At 36.2% G+C, this 21170-nt stretch overlaps 1 protein-coding gene across 1 annotated transcript in view; it reads right to left on the minus strand.

Annotated features, from left to right (window-relative positions):
- The window catches only part of LOC103068700 (uncharacterized protein C1orf101), a gene marked incomplete at its 5' end in the record, with an annotated part of 184464 nt that overhangs the window by 31237 nt on the left and 132057 nt on the right, over window positions 1-21170 (minus strand). The window contains 2 exon segments of the mRNA XM_082930961.1: window positions 5022-5108; window positions 10505-10604. Of these exon segments, the coding sequence (XP_082787087.1) occupies window positions 5022-5108; window positions 10505-10604 (187 nt within the window).

A 21170-nucleotide genomic window follows, 5' to 3' on the forward strand; every position in this document is an offset into this window, starting at 1 on the left:
CTTCTAAGATCTGCTCTCTTAGCAACTTTCAAATATACAATACTGTATTATTAACTACAGTCACCATGCTGTACATTGCACACCGATGACATTTATTTTATGACTGTAAGTTTGTACTTTTTGACCACCTTCACACATTTCACCCCCTACCTGTGGCAACCAATCATTTTTTGATGTACCCTAACTTGAAAACATGATATGTCTTATTATTATTATTTTTTTGTTGGTGGAGTTTCTCGTAGGCCAACACGGGCCTGGAAACTTCTTGTTCTACCAATTGAGTTAATACATAAAACCATGAACCTAATGAAAGAATATGTGGCACATACTAAATATGTGCAGGAACTGGACACATATCCTCACAGCAATGTATTGCTGATAAGGACACATTCATCTTCTATCATTACATGGATTTTTTGTGTATAGACACCTGGGAATATTTATATTGTTTCCAACTTTCTACCTAGTTATTTCCTAATGTGAAAGATGATTCCCACTGGTTGTTGCTCCTATTTTTGTGTCATGCCTGATATTTCCTATTGTAGTAACAGCCTTTTTTTTTTTTTTCCCAATTATTGTGTTTTTCCCTTTTCTTTTTAAGTTGAAAGCCCACTTGATCAAGCTATATAGCCTCTAAGAAAACACTTTAGCCCTGGCTTCATGAATGACAATTCTTTTTTTTTTTTTTTAACATCTTTATTGGAGTATAATTGCTTTACAATGGTGTGTTAGTTTCTGCTTTATAACAAAGTGAATCAGCTATACATATACATGTATCCCCATATCTCCTCCCTCTTGTGTCTCTCTCCCATGCTCCCTATCCTATCTCTCTAGATGGTCACAAAGCACCGAGCTGATCTCCCTGTGCTATGTGGCTGATTCCCACTAGCTAGCTATTTTACATTTGGTAGTATATATATGTCCATGCCACTCTCTCACTTAGTCCCATCTTACCCTTCCCCCTCTCCATGTCCTCAAGTCCATTCTTTATGTCTGCATCTTTATTCCTGTCCTGCCCCTAGGTTTTTCAGAACCTTTTTTTTTTTTTTTTTAGATTCCATATATATGTGTTAGCATATGGTGTTTGTTTTTCTATTTACAATAGCCAGGACATGGAAGCAACCTAAATGTCCATCTACAGATGAATGGATAAAGAAGATGTAGCACATATATACAATGGAATACTACTCAGCCATAAAAAGAAATGAAATTGAGTTATTTTTAGTGAGGTGGATGGACCTAGAGTTTGTCATACAGAGTGAAGTAAGTCAGAAAGAGAAATACAATTCAACTTTAGCCAAGGACTTCTCGGATTACTATGTCAGTCATGTCCGGAAACTCAACTCACATCCTGAGTTATAAGTATGTAGCCAGCCATTCATAACCCACATTCTCCCTTTCCTTCTCAAACTCCAACATTAACTGGGAAGAACCTGTGAAAATGCCACTTTTGTTTATGAGTCCTTCAGATTTTCTCTTGAGAATTTACAGTCTCTAGAGCTACTTCGCAGATTTTTATGCAAGTGTCAGTCATCCTTGTAGAATCAGAACTATGTAGCAATTGGAAGGCTATTTCATTTCAGGTATATGTTTCAGGAAGAGAGCACCTCTGATTGCCATGTTGAATAAATATACAGTGACACTCTTCAGTAAGCACAGCCTTACTCACTAGGACATAAATAGTCTTTGCAGGTACCTGCCTTCTACTATATTCAGACTCCAGACTGAATCCACCCTTTTAGTTGTGAGCTTTTTGTCTCTCATATGGTAGAACTGAACACTTAGGGCCTGGTGTGGGCACTCCAGAATCTTTATAGAATGTAAGCCATTACTTCAATGTTTCTTAAATGTGGTCCCCAGCTCAGCAGTATCAGCATCACCTGGGAACTTGTTAGAAATGCAAATTCGGGGGCTTAGACCCAGATCTGATGAATCAGAAACTTTGGAGGTAGGACCCAGAGATCTGTTGTAGCAAGTCCTCCAGGTGATTCTGATGTCACCTCGAGGTGATTCTAAAATTTGAGAACTACTGCACTGTATCATACCGATTGAGGCAATCTCCATGACTGTTAATTATCAGGTAGCTCATTCCTTCCTGGGACTATGTTATTTTGTCATATCTTATAACATTTGGGTGCCCTTTGTGAGATTCTGAGTAGGAGGGTCACTTACATTTACCCGCAACCCCAGATTCTTGGACGTCCTTCAACAAGAAGTTAGAGGGGTAAGTTTTGTTCTTAACGGATTTCATTACTAGTTTACTTCCTTATGATTTTTTAAATAGCAGAATAATACTGTTTGTAACAGGTGGGTGACCTATAATTAATGAATTAGTTCCACAAATATTTATTGAGCACCCGTAATGGGTTAGATGCCGGGGATACACCAGTGAACAAAACAAACAAAACTCCCCCCGCCCCTTATGGAGCCTACATTTCAGTTGGGGATCCAGATAATAAGTAGGATAAATAAATAGACTATATAATGTGTCAGAGAGTTATAAATGCTAATGACATTAAAGAAAATAGGGAAGGGAGATAGCAACTGTCACGGGGTGATGTTTAACTTTTTCAGTAGAGTGGCCGGGGAGGTCTTCATTGATGAGTTGATTTTCAAGTAAAGACCTGAAGAAAGGCATTAGCTAGTCATGATGGGGGTGCGGTCATAACTCTAAGTGACATGGGAGCCATCGTATGGTTTTGAGCAGAAGAGTGGCACATTCTGATTTATGTCTTAGTAGGATCAGTCTTGGTGCTGTGTTGTGGATAGATTCATGGTGGGCAAGCCTGAAGCAGGGAAACCATTTAGGATGCTATGGTTATAACCCAGATGGTTGGTGATGGTGGCTTGAAACAATGTGGGGGCAGTTGGGGTGGCACGGGGTGGCACAGGTTGGCCAAATTCACAATATACTTTGAAGAAAGAGCCAACAAGATTTGCTGAAAGACCAAATGTGGAGCATAAGATGACATTTAGCTTTTATCCTGAGCAAACTGGGAGGATGGAATTTTTATTAACTGAGGTGGGAAAGAATGTTGGGGGAGTATGTCTGGAGGGTGGATATCAGAAACTCAGTTTCAGACATGTTAAGTTTGAAGCATCATCAGTTTTCTTGTTTGTTGGAATATTCCCATCAGTAAACATGTGGTTATTTTTCTCAATTATTAAAAAAAAAAAGACCCTTTCTTCAACCCATTGCTCTCCAGCCGCTACACTATTTCTCTCCTTACTGCAAAACTCCTCTGCAGAGACTATTCTTGTCTGTTCTTGCTGCTTTGAGTTCTTTTTTCCATACTAATTAAACCCACTTCAGTAGGGTTTTGTTTCTCACTATCCTATGAAAACTGATCCTGTCAAGGTTACCTGTTACCTCCATGCTGCTGAAGTAAATGATCAAGTTTCAATCCTCATCATAGTTGACCTATCTTAGTAGTGAATTTAGCACACTTGATCCCTCCCTCCTTCTGGTGAGACTTGCTTTACATGAGGTCCAAAACATCATACTTGCCTGGATCTTCTCTTGCTTCTTGGATTATTCCTTTTTCACCTCCTTTGCCTCTCCTCATTTCCCCCATCTCTAAATACTGAAATGACCCAAGATTTAGTCCTTTTCTTTTTATACCTATATCAGGGGTTCATAACCTCATAGTGAGTGTGTATAAATATATAAAAATAGATTTTAAAATATATATAAAGTTGTATTTTATTTTTATATGGACCCCTTTGGCAATCTGGTGAAGCCTTTGGACTACTATGGGCCCCTCTCAGAATAATGTTTTTAAAAATAATAACATAAAATAGGTTGCATTACAAGGGAAACTAGTTATAAGGAATTTTAGTTGTCAAAATATTAAAAACAATATGGCAACATGTTGCACATTCTAAAATATGTGTTTCTTTAAATAAAATTAGATAGAAGGGTCTTGCCCCAGGTCTAATAACTACCATAATTTTCTTGATAAAGTAGAAAGCAAGTTCTTTAGATAAGAACGAGGTTGGGGGAAGAGGAGAAAGCAGGCAATAACTATTTATGAGAGGGGAAGAGAGAATGAGGTAAAGAAATATTTCTTGGGCAGTATTATGGGACGATTTTAATCATGAGATGAATGTGAAACAAGTCAGCATGGGTATGTTTTTCTCTGGCCACAGTCAGGTGCTAGGGTGGACAGTTTAACTTAACTGAGGTTGTGATTTAGCTATGCAAACATAAAGAAGTGGGGGGGGCAAAAGAATTGAGGATCATATTAATAGAGTGATATGACTATTGACTGTGGAATTTAAACTGGATAAAGAGGGAAAAGAGAACCAGGGGTGGGGTGAGGGTTGTAGGATCAATGAATTGAAGGTTATGTTGAGCTGGAAGAATTGTTCAAAGGATTGTTGGAGTAAAGCTCCTAGAATAATGTTACTAGGAAGATAGGGAGTGGTGGATGGAAAGTGGATGGTTTGGAGTTGGGAATACAGAGGGAGACACATCATTTGTATATATCTCTATCTTGACATATATAGGCTCTGACGTAGAAGCAAAATAACATTCTTATTGTAGGGTTTACATTTTACAGGCTGAAGTACCTTATATGTCACATTTTATTCATGAGATATGATTTGAGTTGCCAAATACCATAAATTAATTTCAATTTAAGAAAATTCACTTGAAAACAGTATAGGATTGATAACTGACATTCAGAAATGATCTTTTAGTTACACAAGATTGAAACTTCAGGCATTCTTTAGAAAGACTCAGTCTCAATGGTTTAACATGTTTGTCAGATATTTAATAATCTGCAAACAGATTTTCAGAAGAGAAAATTAAAACAAAATTGTTAGTAATGCAGGGGCAGCAGAAGATCAAATAGAATTAAGATGAAGCATTTTGGAAATTATAATATAATCCAATAGAAAAATTGGATTTGATTTACAAAATCAAATTTAAACCCAAAGTGTTTCCATTAAGCACTTAATACTAAAACGCCAAGTTAGTTATTATAAATAAACAATTTGCAAGGTAATATTTTTCTTACCTCAGGTCCCCAGGCTTCTTCTAACGGGAGGTGCTTGTTAAGCTCAGTCATTGACTTCCATGTCTGAGCTTCGTGCAAACAACCACTCTGTCAAAAGGTTTTATATATATATATATATATATATATGTTTTGCATATCAATTTATAAGTATTTAATATAGTTTAGTGCTGTTGAAAATTATATATCTAATTTTAAATTATTTAAATGTTTGCTGATATACAGAAAAACAGTGGACTTTTGTATATTGACCTCATACAGAGAGAACTTCTTAAACTCACTTATTAACTTTGTTTCAGATGAACAGCCATGTTATCTGTGAATATGAGTTTTATTTCTTCCTTTCCAATCCTTACACTTTTAATTTATTTGTATTGTTTATTGTTTACCTTATTACAGACATCAAGAACAATGTTGTATAGAAATGGTTAGAACATGCCTCCTTGTTTCATTCCTGATTTCAGAGGGAAGGCTTTCACATTTTCACCATTAAGTATGATGTTTTATACAGGTTTTTTGTATCGACATTTTATTAGGTTAAGGAAGTTACCATTTATTTATAATTTTCTAAGATTTATTTAAAAAATAATGTTATATATGGGTGATAAATTTTTAATCAGATGACTTTTCATCAACTGCTGTAATAATATTTTGCCTTTTCTTATTTATACTGTTAATATAGTGGATTACTTTGATTTTCAAATATCCCCAACCCTTAATTTATGAAATAAAGAAAACTTGGCCTGGATGGATTATTAATATTATTTATTTGGTTTTATTTTTGGCTGTGTTGGGTCTTCGTTGCTGTGTGTGGGCTTTCTCTAGTTGTGGCGAGTGGCGGCTACTCTTCCTTGCAGTGCGCGGACTTACTGTCGTGGCTTCTCTTGTTGTGGAGCATGAGCTCTAGGCATGCGGGCTTCAGTAGTTGTGGCTCGTGGGCTCTAGAACGCAGGCTCAGTAGTTGTGGCACATAGGCTTAGCTGCCCTGCGACATGTGGGATCTTCCCGGGCCAGGGCTCAAACCTGTGACCCTGCATTGGCAGGCGGATTCTTAACCACTGGGCCACCAGGGAAGCCCTGGATTATTTTTTTAATAAGTTGCTGTATTTGATTTGCTAGAATTTTGTTCAGGTGTTTTGTGTCTATGGTTATGAGTCAGATTGGCTCATCATTCTCTTCTCTTAAGGTACTCATCAGGTCCTCCTGGATTCACAAAATGAGTTGAAAGTGTTTCCTCCCACCCTTATACTCTGGAAGAGTTTTTATAAGGCTGAAGTAAAATTTTTCTTAAATATTTGGTAGACTTCATCAGGAAAGCCATCTGAGATTAGAGTTTTCTAGTTTTTGGAGGGGGGGAAATACAAGAAATTTTGGTGTATTTTTCAAGGCATTTGTCCATTGCCAAATTTGTTGATATAAATTTGTTTATAATAACCTCTATTATTTGGATTATAAAATGGTGATATTTCAATTCTATTTTTTCATTTGTCAACTGGAATAATTTTATAAAGAGTTGCTTCCCCTCATCTACTGTTTGGTTGTCCATTGGTAGAGTTCATTTGAAGAAAATAGGATAACTATTTGTTTCTCTTTATTTACCAGTTTTCAAAATAAGGATGGTTTCCTATCATTCTGTAAAGGTGATTTAAAAAAAAATCATCATGAATTCATCGATTTAATATATTTAATGAGTTTTACCCCATTGCAATAATTATTCTCTAGGAAGCTCAAACTGTCCCATCTTTGGCCAGTAGAAACCTCTTGATGTTGATTTCTGATTACTTTTATTTATTTATTTTTAATTAATTTAGTTTATTTTTGGCTGTGTTGGGTCTTCGTTGTTACGTGCAGGCTTTCTCGAGTTGTGGCGAGTGGCGGCTACTCTTCGTTGTAGTGTGCATGCTTCTCATTGTGGTGGCTTCTCTTGTTGTGGAGCACGGACTCTAGGCATGCAGGCTCAGTAGCTGTGGCTCACGGGCTCTAGAACGCTGGCTCAGTAGTTGTGGCACACAGGCTTAGTTGCTCCGCGGCATGTGGGATCTTCCCGGACCAGTGCTCGAACCCGTGCCTTTTGCATTGGCAGGCGGATTCTTAACCACTGCGCCACCGGGGAAGCCCGATTTCTGATTATTTTTAAATGACTCTAGCAGTCCTTGATACTTCCTTACTATTGGGTATGCCAAACTATTCTAGGCTCATCTTGTACATTTCTTCCTTCAGGCGTGGAATCAGCAATTTACCTAAGATTGCCCAGTACGTTTAGTGGGAAACGGTATTTCAAAACAACAATCTGGCTACTAAGGATACTTTCAGCTACTGATTAGTTATGTTTCTAAGATTTTAACGGTCAGAATAGGAAAATTTTATCTATCTCTCTATTTGATTAATAAATTTATATCCAGAGCAATATCCAATACCTCATGAGTTCATATTGAGTCCTATTCGAATTCAAGATTTTTGTCTAACTTCTTCTATCTTAACATATGTACCTTCTCGCTTTTACGACAAAACGCTTGGTGAGGAATGGTAGTATTAGAAAATCTCATTATTACACATTTGTTTTATCTCACGTTATACACCTCAAAACTTTAGAAAAACAATACAAATATTATCACCAGTGTCATGAGTACTGAAAATATTTATACTTTTCCCTTGTATATGCTCTTCACATTCTCCTATCATATTTTATAATTGTACTAGATCCACATTGTCAGAGAATACACCCATTATATATTACATTCTAACCCATTTAACCCTCATTTTGTTTTAGTCCTGTAAGTAACTATATACTATATTATAATGCTTCCTCCTAGTCCTTATGTTGATATCTCTTTAGTATTTTTGATTTTCTGAAGCTTCTAAATTAGTATATTACTCAGGAAGGGCCCCTGGGAACAATATTATCGGAGCTTTCTACATACTGATAGCAGTTTGTGCCATTTACAGTGTAATCAGTTTTGCTGGATGTAAAATCCTTGGCTTGTATTTATTTTCCTTTAGTATCTTAAATATTTGACTCCACTTTCTCCTGGCATACAACACTGCTATAAAATGTCTGATGATAATTTAATTTCTTTTTAAATTTCTTGCTTTTTTGCTTATATGCCCACATGTGTTGGCTATTCTGATTTGATATTCTGAAGTATATGGTGTGCTCTTTCAATAAGAAGTTTGAAATTTTGTTTTTCAGGGGGGTGGTGGTTCTGTTTTGTTGAATTATTAGTATTTGTTTTGTTCCTTTGCCTTGGTTCTCCTTTTTCAGGAATTCCATTTATTCTTTGCCTATCCTCAATATTTGTCACTTTCTCTCCAATCAGTTTTATTTCATCCTTCATTTCTTTCTTAAAATTTTTTCCTCTTTTAATTTCATGTATCTTGTAAGACATTATCTGCTGTTCACTTTCATTTTTAAAAATGCTATTTCTATTGCATTCAGAATTTTAGGTTTGGGAATTATTTTCTTTCAGTGACTTAAAAATATTTTTCTTCAAAGACTTCTGGTTTTTATTGTTTCTATTGAGAAATCAGCTTTAAATCTTATAGTTACTCTTTTAAAGGTAAGTTATCTTTTTTGCTCTGAATACTTTAAAGATTTTTCTCTTTGTTTTAGATTTTGGAAATTTTACTGTGATGTTTTTGGATGCAGATTACTTTTTCTGTGCCTTGATGTCTTTCACCAGTTTTGGAAAATGTTGCTTCTGACCAACACTCTCTCTTCTCTTTTTTTAGGACTCCAGTTCTTAGATCTTAGCTTTGGATCTCCTTTATGTTCCTTTTCTATGTTTTAAATCAGTTTATCTCTCTATGTGTAATTCTGGATATTTCCCTCTGACCTCTCTTCTAGATGGCTAATTCTCTTTTCAGTCATCACTCCCAATAGTTGAGTTCATACTTCCAGTTATTGCAATTTTAATTTTTTTTCTAGAAGTGATTAGTAGCTCAGATATAGGCATGGATAAGGCAGAAAGATTAATGTTTAAAGTTGCATAACACTAAACAAGAACAATACTGGGGAAAGTGACATATAGGCATTGGGAAGACAATAGCTGAAGGACTGAACCGTGGAGTTCAAGTTAGATAGGCAATGAAGAGAAGAAAAATGGGAGAAGCAGAGGGTTTCTCTAGATATCTAGAGATACCTAGATTGTGTGAGAAGAAGTAGATATCCAGATTGTGTGAGAAAAAGAGGCAGAGGAGTAGTGGGAAAGAGAGAGCTAAAGGGTTCAGAGACTGAAATGTTTGCATTTAAATGTAATTTTAATAAGAGGAGCTATACTGGTCGGCTTTGCTGCAATAAAAACTCCAACCCTCAGGGGTTTTACACATTAAATTTTAATTCTTGATCACACATAATCCAATGCAGATGTCCCTGGTTAAATGGCCCCTATGGATGACTCTCCTCAAAAAAGTAGATTAAAAACTCAGACTTTTAAAAATCTAGTGGCTTCTTGAAAAGTCTTATCCCCTTCATCCAGTTCACATCTACTCCATCTTTAATCATTGCTGTAAAATATTGACAGGTGAAGGAAGATGGGAAGCATGGAGGTGCATGTGAAGTTCTTAAGTACTTCATCCTGGACACATATAACTTCTGCTCATACTCCAGTGATAAGAATCAGTCACATGGTCCAACTTAGTTGTGAATGAGGCAGGAATGTGTGATGGGATGGATTTGTTTGGTCACATAATTGCAGTAATGTGGAGGGGAGTAACAGGTGGAATTCAGGTCTCTTTGTTGTCACCCATGTAGGTTCTACTTCTTGGAGAATTAAGGTCTCTGGTAGATAAGAAAGTTACTTTGGAAGGAGTCATCTCTGGTTTTGTATGAGATCTCTGACAAATCTCAGGAATCAATGCTGGTAACTTCTAAAGAGGCTCCATCATGATGGGAGGCCCTTAAGGACAAAAAACCCCATGTAGAAGGGATGGGAGTGAACTGTGGTGATCTGGAGTAGGAAGGCCTTTCTGCTGTGGCCTGCAAAGTGAACAGGAAGAATAAAGAGGATTCACTGTGGAGGCTGAGAATGACCAGTCATGGAGGATGAAGGAAAACCAGGAGAGTGTGGGGACAGTGAAGCCACGGTCAGTAGGTCAAATGCTGCAAAGAAGTCAAAGTGAGATGAAGCCTAGAGTGTGTCCATTTGATTTAGCACAAATGTGATGAATGTCTGAGAGTGAAATGCAGGCCCATAGATAATCAAACATTAAATACAATGTGGAGAGAAAATAAAATATTAATCAATAATTGCATCATCCTACTATAAACATCATCTTTTCTGACCCCTTTAAGTCCGTTCTATAGGACAGTGACTTCTTTTTTCATAAATGAATTTTCGTAGTCATAGAATTCAATATAGAGGTCATATTTTTTTTTCCTACCTACAGCTGACTGGTTCTGTTTTCCTTAGATAATTTATACATAGATTTAAAATGGAACGACTTGTCTAATTGCATGCTAAATTCTATTTAAATCCAAAATGTCATACCTTCTTCATAGTGTTGTTAAAGCTATAGTCATCCCTGCCATGTATTTCCCACACTATGAAATTTACTTCAACATCTTCAACATAGCCACTGTCATTGTATCTGAAAGAGACAGTGAACACAAAAATAATAGTTTAGTGCAGAAGGGCTAAAAGCTCCAGCTGTCAAGACAGATGTACTTAGGTTTGAATCCTGTCTTTGTGACCCTGGGGAAGTTACGTAAACTCTTGAAGCCTCAACTTTCTTATCTGCAAAATAATAACAGTACTTACAGTATAGGTTTCCTTCAGCTCTCAAAATAAATCTCATAGTAACAAAGCAGAAAATTTTCACTTTTTTAACAGTTGGAACCATAAGTTCTCTTTAGTTTGATAGGAACCGTGTATTGATAAGGTGAGTAGGTGAGGCCATGCTATCATGGCTGGTAGCAGGGAGAAAGATGGAAGGGAGCGATGAATGGAGGAAGGGCAAAGCAAGGGTTCCTTGGTGTTACTTAATCAGCAAATGCTCTTTGGGTGCCTATTATGTACCAGAGAATTAAAGCACAGAACTACTATGATTAGAACTGAGAAGGTACAGATCTCTCTGGAGGAACCAGCTGGAAGATGTGGCTAAGTGTTAGAAGATCAGCAGCTTCAGTAAGAGTTGAGGTGGGGTTAAGAAGCAGAAACAGTCATAAGCTCCTTGGAGCTATATTCATGCACAACCCCTGCTCAGAGAATGCATGATGACTTCCACCGACAGCAGACACCAGCAGACAGTCCAACATGGACAGAGTGCCCACTCCCCTGATGTCAGGACTGGAGACATAAGCCCCACTGAGCTTACAGTATTTACCCCAAACTCAGTAAGTTTTAAAAGAGATGTATTACTTCAAATTGTTATGATGTTTTCTGCTACCATATGAAAATAGGGCCTTGAGAAAAAAGCTAAAGTCAGTTACTGATAAAGTCATACCTTTGAATACCAGAGCTTGACTGTTTTAAAAATGGTTACATGCCTTCCTTCTCCATCAGTTATTGCCCATTTTTCTGACTGAAATTGTCCCCCGCACCCCTTGGATGGAAATTTCACTTAGGACCTTGGTCTCAGGCAGGTTGCCTCAGTGTCTGATATATTTTCTTGCTTCACATCTCTGTGTCTATTAATAAAAAAACAGCAGATGCTTCACAGTGTCCCCTTACTCACTGCCCAGATCTCTGCCTGACTTTGCAGTCATTCTGTCTAGCTTTGCAGGTCAGCTATAACTCACTACCATCCACCCATGGTCATAAAAAACAGTTTTTGTTCCTTTCTCACAAATTGAGAAGAAAACATCTTTAAGTGTCAGAAAGTGTTATCTAAGAAGCTATTTTGTTTCTATCTTTAATTAGCTTTTAGAAATCATAGAGATGAACTCAGGTGTGGTTAAGTGGGGATTGGTGCAGTGGTTCTTCACTTCTTTCTTGGCATGTGATGGGGGTTATAGAGAACTCTAAACTCTAATGAGAGCTCTGGACCCTCCCCACAGGAAAATGCACACGTGTGGGCATGCACACAATTTTCTACACAGTTTCAGAGATTTGGGCAAAGCTCTAATTCTAGGAGCTTTGGAAGGTGCAGCGTGTTTGACCGCATCTTCTGAATGCCATCAGATTCTTGAATTAATAAAAACTAGTTGCAAAGCCCTATGTTTTATTTAAATAAAAAAGATCTTAACTGAACTCTGAGCAGGCATCTTTTGACAATCACAAAAGCAATAAGCTACAGTGTCCTCTAGTGGCAATAAGGATAAATCGCATGACTCATACTTTCCGGGTTTATAATGATCTTTGATATTCTATGTATTTCATTGAGAATATGGGACCAAAATACTTGCCTGTGTAAGCATGGTTTATTTTCATTAAACTTCATTAATGTGAGATATAATACTAATTAAACCTGAGAGATTCATGAATGTTACTACATTTTGTAACTTCTCCGCTATTGCAGTTCCACTTTGGGAATTGGGAAGGAGAGACCTCTCTGTTGATCCATTAGACACATATGTTTTCAATCCTGTGTGGTCACTCTAGATAGCCCATTGTATTAACCTTGTCTTTTACTTTCTGTAATGTGATGCTTTAATATCTGGGGCCTTGCTTACCTGGGAGGGATGCCCTTCCCAGGGTTAACTCCTAGAGAGAGTAAACAGCTCTCCTAGGAATGCCTTTCATATGTAAACCAACCAATCCAGAGCCCATACCCCTAGCCACCTCCTTTATGGATTGTCACACGGGGCCACTATCTACCTGCCCTAATCACCCCAAGATCAGGTACTAGACAAGACAGTATTTACACCCAGAGCCCACTGAAATTACTCAAAATAGCCAATCCTAAACCTGCTTACCCTGTCTCATCCATTCCTTCCCACAGAAAACACAATAAAGACTCTTACCTCTGTTTTCCCCTCACTTCCTCTGTCTCCTGACAGACCCTGGTGCTTCCTTCTGAGGCCCTACATGGTGTGCTGTGCCTCCTGTTTCTTGGGATTGGTGTTTACAATATATACCTTCCTTCATGACAGTCATTTCCACGTCTGTGTGTCTTACCATATCTGATTAAAACAAATCTTGAGTAGCCCTAAAGCACCCCTATTACCTGTTACTGAACTTCCTGCATCGCAGTAGAGCAATTGTGCCCCACTGTTTCCTCTGGGTTGCTTCTGTAGCACCAAATTCTGGTTTAGGATGGGTTGTCATGGGAATTAAGAAAGCAAAGAGGCAGCTGGGATGACATATTCCTAGGTGGATCATATTCCCAGGACTTGCTTTATTCTTATTAACGTTTGATAGTGAATCTATTATTGTTTTATCTGTAAAATTCTGCCCAACCTTGTTCCTGAGCCATTCTCTACAAAGGTAAGGCATTTATTATAATTTAGAGACCTAGTCCACACACTAATTTCCTAGTGACTACCCATGTCTGCCTGTTTTCTCATGGATTAATTAATCAACACCCAAATTTGCCTCTGATAAATACCTAATTGAACACCGGGTTATCAACTATGTATTGCTATAGTTCAGTTGAATTGAACACTGAGCCTTATTGATCTGACTGTCCCTCTGTAGTTAACCTCAACTATTCAATCGATTATCCTAGAAGAATTGGAGGCAACAAGCTTTATCAAGGGATTCCCTGTTGCAGAGATACAAAACGTTACCCCTAGGGAAAAGTACTGCCACAATAGTCCAAAGTAGTGCTGCCTCAAAAGTCCACTTTCTGACCCCAACATCTTCCATCTTTCATATCCTCTCACCTGCCCCTTGTACTTCAGACATTCAGTGTGTGTGAGGATTGGACCCACTCATGGTATCTTACCTCAGTTGTGCCTTTGGTTTTGCCCAGTAATCTTTTTACTGGCCCTTAGCCAGCCCCTTCTCATAGTACCCTCAGTGACCTTTGACATTCTCCTCAAAGACCCTCCTCAACCCCTCCCTTCTCTCAGTTTACAGGTAGCCCTCCTTCCTACTTCATGTAAGTAAATCGAGGCTATCAGACATGACATTTCTCAACTCCTACATTCTTATTTCCAAACCAGTCACTTTCTGCATTTATTTTTACTCCTTCCCTCCAAGTCTCAGAGGATGAATTGTCCTTTCAACTTCACCACATGGGCACTTGATTTTACTTGCCCAGTTTTCTTCATGGACCTTGTGCCTGTAGCTTAGGCACTTTTTTTTTTTAATTAGGAAATATTTCATATATGCAGAAGAACACAGAGAATAATGTGAAAATTATTACTTATCATTTCCATCCTGGTTTTATACTTTACTTATATGTAAATGTATCCACAAATCATATATAGTATTGATTTATGGGTTTGAAAATATACATACATGATATTATACTGTGAATATCTTTTGGTGATTTTTTTTTCCACTCAATATTAGGTTTTGAGATAAAGCCATAGAAATTTCCAGTCTCTTGATCTCTGTTTTCCTTATCAGCAGGTCCTTTCTCGTCTCTCTTCCTTCCCTATCCAACCTGAACTTCATGGCTGATCATTTGATTCCCCCTTAGAAGCATCCTAGTTCATTCATTTTAACTGCTATTTGGCATTCCATTGTCTAACTACACAGAGTATTCATCCAAATGTTCACTGTATTTTACCTTACATATATTTCACCACAATTTAAAAAAATCTGTACTTAAAAGATACCATAAATAAACATTTCAACCACCTGTCTTTTTTACTTTGTTTATGGTGTCTTCCACTGCAGATTTTTAAAAATTGAAGTATAGTCGATTTACAATACAGTTAAGTCTCCTACATATGAACCTGTTCCATCTGAGAGAGAGTTCGTAAGTCCAATTTGTTTGTAAGTCCAACAAAGTTAGCCTAGGTACCCAACTAACACAATTGGCTATATAGTACTGTACTGTAATAGGTTTATAATACTTTTCACACAAATAATACATAAAAGCAAAGAAACACAAAAGATAAAAAACATTTTTAATCTTACAGTAAAGTACCTTGAAAAGTACAGTAGTACCAGCTACATCACTGCTGGTTTTACACTTGCTTCCAGAATCCTGGGCTTGAAGTAAAGATACTGTACTACGGTGTTCTACACAGTACTGCACAGTAAAGTACACAAAAGCACAACCACTTGTAGAGGATGCACACACATGACAAAGTACACCAGACATATGAACTAACTTACGTGATTGGACATGCAAACGCACGTTTGCATCTTTGAAAGTTCGTAACTTGAAGGCTCGTATGTAGGGGACTTACTGTACTATATTAGTTTCAGGTGTACAACATAATTGCTGGATCATATGGTAGTTCTACTTTTAGTTTTTTGAGGAACCTCCGTAGTGTTTTCCATAGTGGATGCACCAATTTACATTCCACCAACAGTGTACAAAACTTCCCTTCTCTCTACATCCTCACCAACATTTTTCATTTGTAGACTTTTTGATGATAGCCATTCTGACAGGTGTGAGGTAATATTTCAATATTTTTAGAGATTATTTAACTATTAATCTAAATAATCTTATAGATTAATCTATGATTTTATAGATTATTTAAATAACTCCATTTAAAGTTATTACAAAATAATGGCTATACTCCCTGTGCTGTACAATATATCCTTGTTGCTTATTTACTTTATATATAGTAGTTTGTGTCTCTTAATCCCATACCCCTATCTTGCCTCTCCCCTTTTCCCCCTCCACTGAAAAACACAAGTTTTTGTTTTCTATATCTGTGAGTGTCTCTGTTTTGTTATATACATTTGTTTCTTTTATTTTTTAGATTCTACATATAAGTGATAACATAGAGTATTTGCCTTTCTCTCTCTGACTTATTTCACTAGGAATAATATTTTCTGGGTCCATCCATGTTGTTGCAAATGACAGAATTTCATTCTTTTTTATGGCTAAGTAATATTCCACTGTGTGTTTTTTGTGTGTGTGTGTGTGTGTGTGTGTGTGTGTGTACCACTTCTTCATTATCATTTGTTAATGGACACAGGTTGCTTCCATATCTTAGCTATTATAAATAATGCTGCTATAAACATTGGGATGCATGTATTTTTTCAAATCAGTGTTTTCATTTTCTTTGGATATATATCCACCAGTGGAATTGCTGGATCATACGCTAGTCTAGTTTTAGTTTTTTGAAGAAGCTCTGTACTGTTTTTCATAGTGAATGCACCAATTTACATTCCACCAACAGTGTACAAATGTTCCCTTCTCTCCACATCCTCACCAACATTTATTATTTGTAGACTTTCTGATGGTAGCCATTCTGACAGGTGTGAGGTGATACTGCATCATGGCTTTGATTTGCATTTCTCTAATAATTAGCAATGTTGAGCATTATTTTCATGTGCCTGTTTACCATCTGTATGCCTTCTTTGGAAAAATGTCTGTTCAGGTCTTCTGCCCATTTTTTAATGTGGTTTGTTTTTTGGATATTGAGTTGTATGAATTGTTTATATATTTTGGATACTAACCCCTTATTGGTCATATTATTTGCAAATATTTTCTCCCATTCTGTAGGTTGTAGTTCTGTTTTGTCAGTGGTTTCCTTTGCTGTGCAAAAGCTTTTAAGTTTGAATCAGACCCCATATGTTTGTTTTTGTTTCTTTTTCCTTAGGAGACATATCCAAAAAAAATATTTCTACTACTTATGTCAAAGAGTGTTCTGCCTATGTTATCTTCTAGAATTTTTATGGTTCAGGTCCTACATTTGGGTCTTTAATCCATTTTGATTTTATTGATGTACATGGTGTGAGGAAATGTTCTAATTTCATTCTTTTGCATGTAGCTGTCCAGTTTTCTCAGCACCACTTCTTGAAGAGACTGTCTTTTCTTCATTTGCTTGGCTCCTTTGTCATAGATTAATTGACCATAAGTGTGTGGGTTTATTTCTGGGCTCTCTCTTCTGTTTCATTGACCTATATATCTGTTTTTGTGCCAGTACCATGCTGTTTTGATTACTATAGCTCTGTAGTATAGTCTGAAGTGAGGAAGTGTGATCCTTCTAGATTTGTTCATTTTTCTCAAGATTGCTTTGGCTATTATTCAGGGTCTTTTGTGGTTCCATATAAATTTTAGGGTGATTTGTTCTAGTTCTGTGAAAAATGTCATAGGTATTTTGACAGGGATTGCATTAAATATGTAGATTGCTTTGGGTAGTATGAACATTTTAATATTACTTCTTCCAGTCCAAGAACACAGGATATCTTTCCATTTCTTTGTATCATCTTCAATTTCCTTCATCAATGTTTTATAGGTTTCAGAGTATAGGTCTTTCACCTCCTTGGTTAAGTTTATTCCTAGGTATTTTATTCTTTTTGATATAATTTTAAACTTGATTGTTTTCTTGCTTTTTCTTTCTGATAGTTCATTATTAGTATATAGAAAAACAAAAGATTTCTATATATTAATCTTGTACCCTGCAACTTTATTGAATTCATTAATTAGTTCCAATAGCTTTTTTTGGTGGAGACATTAGGATTTTCTACATATAGTAACATGTCATCTGCAAATAGTAATAGTTTTATTTCTTCCAATTTGATGCTTTTTGTTTCCTTTCCTTGTCTGATTGTTATGGCTAGGACTTCCAATACTATGCTAAATAGAAGTGTTGAGAGTGGGCATCTTTGCTTTGTTCCTGATTTTAGAGGAAAGGCTTTCATTGGGTGTGATGTTAGCTCTGGGTTTGTCATAAATGGCCTTTATTATTTTGAAATATGTTCCCCCATACCCACTTTGATGAGAGTTTTTGTCATGAATGGATGTTGAATTTTGTCAAATGCTTTCTCTGAGCCTATTGAGATGATTATGTGAAACTTATCCTCCCTTTTGTTAATGTGGTGTTTCACATTGATTGATTTGTGAATACTGAACGATTCTTGCATCCTTGGAATAAATCACGCTTGATCATTTAATATATTGTTGAATTCGTTTTGCTAATATTTTGTTGAGGATTTTTGCATCTAAATTCATCAGAGATATTGGCCTGTAATTCTTTTTTTTTGTAATGTCTTTGTCTGGGGTGGTATCAGGGTAATTGTGGCCATGAAGAATGAATTTGGGAGTGTTCCAATTTTTTGGAATAGTTTGAAAAGGATAGATATTAGCTCTTCTTTTTGTGTTTGGTAGAATTCCCCTGTGAAGCTCTTCAGTCCTAGACTTTTGTTTCCTGGGAGTTTTTTAAATTAAAAATTCAATTTCACTACTAGTGATAAGTTGGTTCAGATTGATTGTCTATTTCTTCCTGATCCAATCATGGAAGGTTGTATGTTTCTACAAATTTGTCCATTTCTTCTAGGTTGTATAATTTGTTGGCATATAACTGTTCATAATATTCTCATGATTTTTTGTATCTCTGTAATATTGGTTGTTTCTTCTCCTTAATTTCTCAGTTTATCTGGGTACTTTCTTTTCTTCTAGATGAGCCTGGTTAAAGGTTCATTAATTTTGTTTATGTTTTCCAAAAACCAGCTCTTGTATTTATTGATCTTCTCTATTTTTTCTTTGTCTCTATTTTATTTATTTTCTCTCTGATCTTTATTATTTTTTTGCTTCTACTTATTTTGGGCTTTGTTTGTTCCTCTTTTTCTAATTCCTTTAGGTGATAGGTTAGGTTGTTTATTTGAGATTTTTCTTATTTCTTGAGGTAGGCTTGTATTGCTATAAACTTCCCTCTTAGAACTGCTTTTGCTTCATCCCATAGATTTGGGAAAGTTGTGTTTCCATTTTCATTTGTCTCAAGTATTTTTTGATTTCCTCTTTGATTTTTTTCATTGACTCATTGGTTTTTTTAGTTGTGTGTTGTTTAGTCTCCACGTGTTTGTGCTTTTCCCGTTTTTCTTCCTGTGATTGATTTCTAGTTTCATACTGTTGTGGTCAGAAAAAAATGCTTGATATAATTTCTGTCCTTCTAAATTTGTTGAGACTTGTTTTTTGGCCTAGCATGTGATCTATTCTTGAGAACATTCCATGTGCAGTTGAATAGAATGTGTATTCTGCTGGTTTTGAATGGAATGTCCTGTAGGTATCTATTAAGTCCAATTGATCTATTGTGTCATTTAAGACCACTGTTGCCTTATTGATTTTCTGTCTGGTGATTTGTCCATTGATGTAAGTGGGGTGTTAAAGTCCCCTACTCTTATTGTATTATTGTTAATTTCTCCCTTTATGTCTGTTAATATTTGCCTGATATATCTAGGTGCTCCTATATTAGGTGTATGTATGTTAATGAGTGTAACATTCTCTTCTTGTATTGATTCCTTTATCATTATATAATGCCTTTCTTTGTCTTTTATTATAGACCCTGTTTTAAAGTCTATTTTGTTTGATATGAGTATTGCTATCCCTGCTTTCTTGTTGTTTCCATTTGCATGAAGTATCTTTTACCATCCCCTCATTTTCAGTTTGTGTGCACGCCTTGTAAGCAGCGTATAGATGGGTCTTGTTTTTTAATCCAATCACTGACCTATGTCTTTTGATTAGTGCATTTAGTCCATTGACATTTAAAGTAGTTATTGATAGGTATGTATTAATGTGGTTTTGTTACTTGTTTTCTGGTTGTTTTGTAGTTCTTCTCTGTTCTTTTAGTTTCTTCCCTTGTGATTTGATGATTGTCTTTAGTGGTATGTTTTCCTTTTTCTCTAGTTTCCGTGTATCTAGTATATGTTTCTGATTTGTGGTTGCCATGAGGTTCCAACATATTGACCTATAACTACATCTATTTTAAACCTTTAAATAAATAAATAAAATAAATAAACCTTTAAATAAATAAAATAAACCTTTAAACCTTTAAGTCCTTTAAGTTCAAGCACAATCTAAAAGATCTACATTTTTTACTCCCTTCCACCACATTTTTGGTTTTGATGTCATATTTTGTATCTTCATGTTTATCCCTTTACTGATTATTGTAGTTATAGTTGATTTTACATTTTTTTGTTTTTTAATCTTCATACTAACTTATTTCAGTGGTTGATCCTCAGCCTTTACTATATATTTACCTTTACTATATATTTACCTTTACTATAGATTCTTCCTTTTTTCCCTTTCCTATAGATTCTTTCTTCTTGTTATAGCCTATTCTTTTCCAATTAAAGAAGACTCTTTAACATTTCTTTTAGGGTAGATTTAGTATTAATGAACTTTTTTAGTTTTTGCTAGTCTGAGAAGTTCTTTATCTCTCCTTCAATTCTAAATAATAATCATGATGGGCAAAGTATCCTATATTGAAGGTTTTTCCCTTTTAGCACTTTGTACAGATCATGCCACTCCCTTCTGGCCTGCAAAGTTTCTGCAGAAATATCAGCTGTTAGCCTTATGGGTGTTCCCTTATATATGACTTTTTGTTTTTCTCTTGCTACCTTTAGAATTCTCTCTTTATTTTTAACATTTGCTACTTTAATTATGATATGTCTCAGTCTGGGTCTGTTTGAGTTCATTTTGTTTGGGACCCTCTGTGCTTTCTGAACCTGGATATCTGTTTCCTTCTTCAGGTTTGGGAACTTTTCAGCCATATTTCATCAAATACATTTTCAACCCTCTTCTCCTTCTGGGACCCTTATAATGTGCATATTGATATGCTTGATGCTATCTCAAAGATCCTTTAAAACTGTTCTAAGTTTTTTTCTTTTTGCTCTTCTGATTGGGTGATTTCTATTATTCTATCTTCCAGATCACTTATGCATTCTTCCTCTTCTTTTTTTTTTTTTTTACATCTTTATTGGAGTATAATTGCTTTATAATGGTGTGTTAGTTTCTGCTTTATAACAAAGTGAATCAGTTATACATATACATATGTTTCCATATCTCTTCCCTCTTGCATCTCCCTCCCTCCCTCCCACCCTCCCTATCCCACCCATCTCGGTGGTCACAAAGCACTGAGCTGATCTCCCTGTGCTATGCGGCTGCTTCCCACTAGCTATCTATTTTACATTTGGTAGTGTATATATGTCCATGCCACTCTCTCACTTTGTCAGTTTACCCTTCCCCCTCCTCATATCCTCAAGTCCATTCTCTAGTAGGTCTCTGCCTTTATTCCTGTCTTACCCCTAGGTTCTTCATGACATTTTCTTTTCTTAGATTCCATATATATGTGTTAACATACAGTATTTGTCTTTCTCTTTCTGACTTACTTCACTGTGTATGACAGACTCTAGGTCCACC

The sequence above is a fragment of the Lipotes vexillifer genome, unplaced genomic scaffold (assembly GCF_000442215.2).
Source record: "Lipotes vexillifer unplaced genomic scaffold, Lipotes_vexillifer_v1.1 scaffold1591, whole genome shotgun sequence".
NCBI lineage: Eukaryota > Metazoa > Chordata > Mammalia > Artiodactyla > Lipotidae > Lipotes > Lipotes vexillifer.